General features: G+C 55.2%; 1 protein-coding gene across 1 annotated transcript; it reads left to right on the top strand.

The window, feature by feature from the left end:
* Positions 1-2,509: 2,509 nt before the first annotated feature.
* Positions 2,510-3,442, top strand: LOC129047087 (olfactory receptor 14A16-like). Its single transcript, XM_054518216.1, has one exon. The coding sequence runs from the start codon at positions 2,510-2,512 to the stop codon at positions 3,440-3,442; it is 933 nt and encodes a 310-aa protein (XP_054374191.1).
* Positions 3,443-5,854: the final 2,412 nt, after the last annotated feature.

Raw genomic sequence — 5,854 nt, 5'->3', positions numbered from 1 at the left:
AAGGAAGGAGACAGGCAAATAGTCTCGAAACTCCTCGTTGCCCCTGTATGTTATGAAAGAAGGGGGCAGAATCCCAGGTATCAGCCATTGGTTTACGGGGAAATCAAGGATCTGTGTACGGCAGCTAAAGACCATAGGAAGGACTTACCTTGTTTTAATGGCCTAATGAGGGCCATGTTTACAGCACATGCTTTAACCCCTTATAATTTAAAATATATTATGACCAGGTTGTTCTCACCTCACAGAATACACCCTGTGGGAAGGGGGATGGAAGTTTTTACTAAATCAATTAATAGCTGTGTAGACTCTGAGGGCATGTGCTGCATGAACCTCTCCAGCCACAGCGAGTCAATCCACAAGAGCATTCAGGTACTGAAGGAAGGGTTCAAGAAGCTTCAAGTGGAAAACAAACACTGGTTCAATAAACTCTTCCAATCCAAGGGACTAAAGGGTTGGATGATGTCTAGCTAAAATAGGGCTATTAATTCTCTTAGTGGTTGTTGTATTGTTAATTGTCCCATGTTTGTTTGGATGCTTTTAGAAAGTTATACAAAATTCTTTCAGTTCCATCTTTCTTGTAAAATAGAAAGGGATAAGAGACCCAACACAGGCTCCTCATGGACTCCTTGGAGGAGAGAATTGGAGGCCAGGATGGCAAAAAAACCTCCCAGAGACTCAGTGTAGGAAGGGAAATCCTTAAAAGTACCTAAAAGTATTCTTAAATCCATAAAATACCTTAAAAACCTTGAGTATCTCAAGGCATTAATGAGCCCCACTGAGTGTCAGTACAAAGCTCTCCAGGGACTAATTACAGCAGATAATTGGAGGCCAGGATTGCACAAACCTCTCAGAGACTCCAAGGCAAAAGCCAAAGCCAAAGTCCTTTGAAAAACCTACAGTCCCTACAGGGAGCATGAAGGAGCCCCCAGGGCCATTGCTGAGCAAGGCTCCCCAGGGACTCCTTGCAGCAGATCCTTGAGGCCACTGGGATGTGGGCTAGGGGGGGATGCTGAGGGCAGCACAAGGGGCTGACAGTGCCCAGCCTGGCTGGGGCTGTGCCAGGAGGCCCCAGGGCCTCAGGACAAGGTGGCTCCTCCCAGCCCTTGGTGGCACAGACCCTGCTGTGCCCCAGGCCACCAAGACTTGGCTTCTCTTTGTCCCCACCTGTCATCACTGCCTGCAGTTCTCTGCTCTGCCTGGGGCCTGGGGACACTTGCTCAGTCGTGTCCCTCTCTGGGACCCATTAAAAGTCCAAGAAACTTTGGAGTTGGATTCTGCCTTGGAGTTCTGCAGAGGTTTCTTCAGCTCCCTCTCAGGGACTGATGTTCAGGGCCTGAGCACAAAGCCCCAGAGGCTGATTAAAGTCCTTGTGCTGTGTCTGTGCTGCTGAGCTGGGCTGGGCTCCTGGCCCAGAGGCAGCTCCTGCTCACCAAGAAGAGCTTCAGAAGCACATTTCTCTTGATGAGCAGCTCTTCTGCCAGCCCAGCAGGGCTGGGGCACTGCCTGCAGCCAGCCTGGGCACAGCCCAGAGGCACAGAGAGCTTCAATCAGTCAGGGCTGGGAAGGGGCTGAGAAGTGCCTGGGGCACAATCACTGCCAGCCCTTGGCACAGGAACCTCTGGCTGCAGGACAGTGCAGCTGCAGCTCCTGGAGCCATCTCCTCAAGCTGGAACATGCCAATGCCTGCAGAGCCTGTGAGTACATTCTCTGCTTGTCTCTTGTGCAGAGCAGCCGGGGGTGCCCAGGGCTGTCCTGCAGAGCAGGGTCCTGCAGCCCAGGGTGCTGTGCTGGGGCAGGGACTCTGCTGCCTGCCAGGGACAGCTCTCAGCCAGCCCTGGCAGCTGCTCCCAGCACTGGGGGACAAGATCTGGGTGGGGGGAGACAGCTGGTGAGGCTTGGAAGTGTTCTCCTTGTGTGAGGAGGATGCTGCATTGTTCAGGACTGCTCCCAGCAGGGCATTGAACTGCAGAACATTTCCAAGGAGATTATATAGGGAGCACAGCAAGACAGGGGCTGCATGAAAGGGAAAATCCTGCTTTTTATTCTACTGCTCTGGGTTGCCTGGATGCAAAATGGCACATATATATTCATCTCTCAGTTCAGGTTAAGAAAAAAAACCAAGTTTTTTCTCAGATCTTTTTAAACCACGCAGTTACAGAAAAGACCACAGGGCCCCTTACTGTTGCTTTTCCATTCTCCTCAGGGTTGCTCTGACATTGCCATCAGAGCCTGCAGAGCCAGAGCTGCCCCTGGGCAGTGCCTGAGCTGGGAGGGCTCTGCAGGGCAGAGCTGAGCCCCCAGGGCTGCGCTGGGCTCTGGCAGCACTGGCAGGGCCCAGCCCTGGGCACAGGGAAGCAGCTGCTGGCAGGGACAGCTCCAGGCAGCAGAGCCCTGGGCAGGCAGTGGGGGGAAAGTGCCCCCAGCCTGTGCTGGGATATTTCAAGTCCTCTCCACACCCAGCTATTTCATGATTACTTTTCTTACAGATCCCCATGCCAAAGCACAGCAAATGTCCAACAGCAGCTCCATCAGTCACTTCCTCCTGCTGGCATTGGCAGACACGCGGCAGCTGCAGCTCCTGCACTTCTGCCTCTTGCTGGGCATCTCCCTGGCTGCCCTCCTGGGCAACAGCCTCATCATCAGCGCTGTAGCCTGCAGCCACCACCTGCACACGCCCATGTTCTTCTTCCTGCTCAACCTGGCCCTCAGCGACCTGGGCTCCATCTGCACCACTGTCCCCAAAGCCATGCACAATTCCCTCTGGGACACCAGGAACATCTCCTACACTGGATGTACTGCTCAGCTCTTTTTCTTTCTCTTCTTCCTCTCAGCAGAATTTTATCTCCTGACCGTGATGTGCTACGATCGCTACGTGTCCATCTGCAAACCCCTGCACTACGGGACCCTCCTGGGCAGCAGAGCTTGTGCCCACATGGCAGCAGCTGCCTGGGCCAGTGCCTTTCTCAATGCTCTCCTGCACACGGCCAATACATTTTCCCTGCCCCTGTGCCATGGCAATGCCCTGGGCCAGTTCTTCTGTGAAGTCCCACACATCATCAAGCTCTCCTGCTCACACTCAAACCTCAGGGAAATTGGGCTCATTTTGGTTAGCCTTTGTTTAGCATTTGTCTGTTTTGTGTTCATTGTTTTCTCATATATGCTGATCTTCAGGGCTGTGCTGAGGATCCCCTCTGAGCAGGGACGGCAAAAAGCCTTTTCCACCTGCCTCCCTCACCTGGTCGTGGTGTCCTTGTTTATCAGCACTGGCACATTTGCTCACCTGAAGCCCCCCTCCATGTCCTCCCCATCCCTGGATCTGTCAGTGTCAGTTCTGTACTCGGTGGTGACTCCAGCCCTGAACCCCCTCATCTACAGCCTGAGGAACCAGGAGCTCAAGGCTGCAGTGTGGAGACTGATGACTGGATGCTTTCACAAACATTAAAATACTGGCCAATTTCTACAAATCGCTTGTAATAAAAGTAGTCTTTCATATTTCTTGGTGGTTTGGATGTAGGGTCTTTTTTCTCTTGTTTTAGTTTTTCATACTATCTACAAAGAAATGTCATTGTTTCTGCCATTTCTCATTTCATGTCTCTCCACCTTCCCTGTGGACACAGACTGTGTCAATGAGGGGTTATGCTCTCAATAGCTTTAGAGGAACTAAGGGATGTCCCAGCAGAGTTTTCTGCAGAGATGCCCTTGTGTTGCCTTCTCTGGAGCTGCAGCAGCAATGTCTGTGTGCAGAGCTGGGGCAGATCAGTGCTGGCCCAGCAGCTGTGCCCAGCAGCAGCAGCAGCAGCACTTGGTGTTGCCAGTGCTGCTGCCGTGGCCCTGCCCCACTGCCCTGGTGGCCCTGGTGTTGCTGCAGGGCCTGAGTGCTCTCGGGGCCGGGCACAGCCCTGGGGGTGGCAGTGCCGGGGCTGCAGCAGGGACAGGCCATGGGCACTGCTGGGGCAGCGCTGACGCCTCAGGCCAGGCCCTGGGGGCTCCAGGCTCCTTGCCCAGGCTCTCTCAAGAACACGGCCAGGCCAATGCTCAGCACAGAAACCCCCGTGAGCAGCCCCAGGCTGGCCGTGGGCAGGCTTGGGGCAAACAGCATGGCTGGGGCTCTGCAAGGGCCCTGGGGCAGACGGGAAGGAGCAGCAGAGCAGGGGCTGATCCATGCCCAGTGCGCTGCACAGCCCAGGGCAGCGTCCCAGAGCGTCCTCACGCAGCTGCCAACAACATCCCCCCTCTGCAGCCCTGGCCTCTCCCCCAGCTCACACAGGTGCCCCATCCTTGCAGGCACAGACACGGCAGCACTGCCTCAGCAGCCCCTGTTTGCATTGCACACAGCAGGGGCAGCACCCCCATGCTGTTGCTGTGGGGACATGAACCTGAGGGAGCACAAATGCCATCAGCCCCTGGGGCCAGCAAGTGCTGGGGACACCAGGGAAACCATTCAGCTTTGTCCTGGCCTCTGCAGGCAGCCAGAAAGTTTGTTCCCATCAGCTGGGAGTTTCCTGTGCCACTGCAGACGCTGTTGCTCAGAGCCAGGGCTGCCTGGCAGCCACCCCCAAACTGCCCTGAGCATTTCCTTGGCTTCTCCTTTGCTTTCTTTACTCTTTCCTGATACAAATTTCTTCCAATTTCCCACCCCTGTTCCCTCCTTCTGAAGAGGAGGACCAGGGCTCATTCTGGAACTGCTCCAAGGGTGGTTTCAGAGAATCCCAGAATCAGCAAGGCTGGAAAAGACCTTGGAGATCATCAAGTCCAACCTGTGCCCTAACACTGCCTTTTCCCCCCTGAGCCTCCTCTTCTCCAGGATAAACAACCCCAGCTCTCTCAGCCGCTCCTCACAGGTCTTGTGTTCCAGACCCCTCCCCAGCCTTGTTGCCCTTCTCTGGACACGCTCCAGCCCCTCCATGTCCTTCCTAAATTGGGGAGCCCAGAACTGGACACAGCACTCAAGGTGCTGCCCAACCAGTGCTGAGCACAGGGGAAGAATCCCTGCCCTGCTCCTGCTGGCCACACCATTCCTGATCCAGGCCAGGAGCCATTGGCCTTCTTGGCCACCTGGGCACACTGCTGCCTCATGTCCAGCCTGCTGTCCATCAGTCCCTGCAGGTCCCTTTCTGCCTGGCTGCTCTCCAGCCACTCTGTCCCCAGCCTGTAGCTCTGCAGGGGTTGTTGTGGCCAAAGTGCCGGACCCGGCACTGGGACTTGTTAAACCTCACCTTGTTGGATTTGGACCCTGGATCCAGCCTGTCCAGGGCCCTGTGCAGAGCCCTCCTACCCTCCAGCAGATCCACACTCCCAGACAACTTGATGTCACCATGGTTCCATGTGTCCCCAGTGTGTCACAAAGGTCTCCATGATTCCATGAGGCCTCCCAGTGTCACAATATCCCTTTGATTCCATGGGACCCCTTGGTGTCACCAAGTCCCTTGGATCCTTGGGCCCTGCAGTGTTACAATGGTGCCGTGGTCCCCAAGGCCCTGCAGTGTCACAACAGATCCTTGGTTCCAAGGCCCTGCAGTGTCACAATGGCACCATAGTCCCCCATGGCCCTGCAGTGTCACAATGAATCCTTGGTTCCATGAGGTCTGGCAGTGCAGCAATGCTCTCCTTGGTTCCACAGTGTCACAATGGCCTCCTGGTCCCAAGGGCCACCATGGTGTCAAACATGTTTCCTTCGTTCCATGAGTCCCTGAGGAGCAGCCCTGGCCCCTTGGTTCCATGGGGCCCTGCAGTGTCACAATGGCCCCATTGTGACAACAGGTCCTGCTCTGTCACAATGCTCTGCATGGTTCCACAAGGCCCTGCAGGGTCACAGTGGCCTCTGTGGTTCCACCAGGACCCAGACTGTCACCAT

This window comes from Molothrus ater, unplaced genomic scaffold, assembly GCF_012460135.2.
Source record: "Molothrus ater isolate BHLD 08-10-18 breed brown headed cowbird unplaced genomic scaffold, BPBGC_Mater_1.1 matUn_MA98, whole genome shotgun sequence".
In the NCBI taxonomy this organism is placed as follows: domain Eukaryota; kingdom Metazoa; phylum Chordata; class Aves; order Passeriformes; family Icteridae; genus Molothrus; species Molothrus ater.
This window is presented reverse-complemented; position numbering and strand designations above follow the sequence as displayed.

What these genes read in the sequence shown, in the direction of transcription:
- LOC129047087 (XM_054518216.1), top strand. Translation starts at nt 2,510, where the DNA reads ATGTCCAACAGCAGCTCCATCAGTCACTTCCTCCTGCTGGCATTGGCA.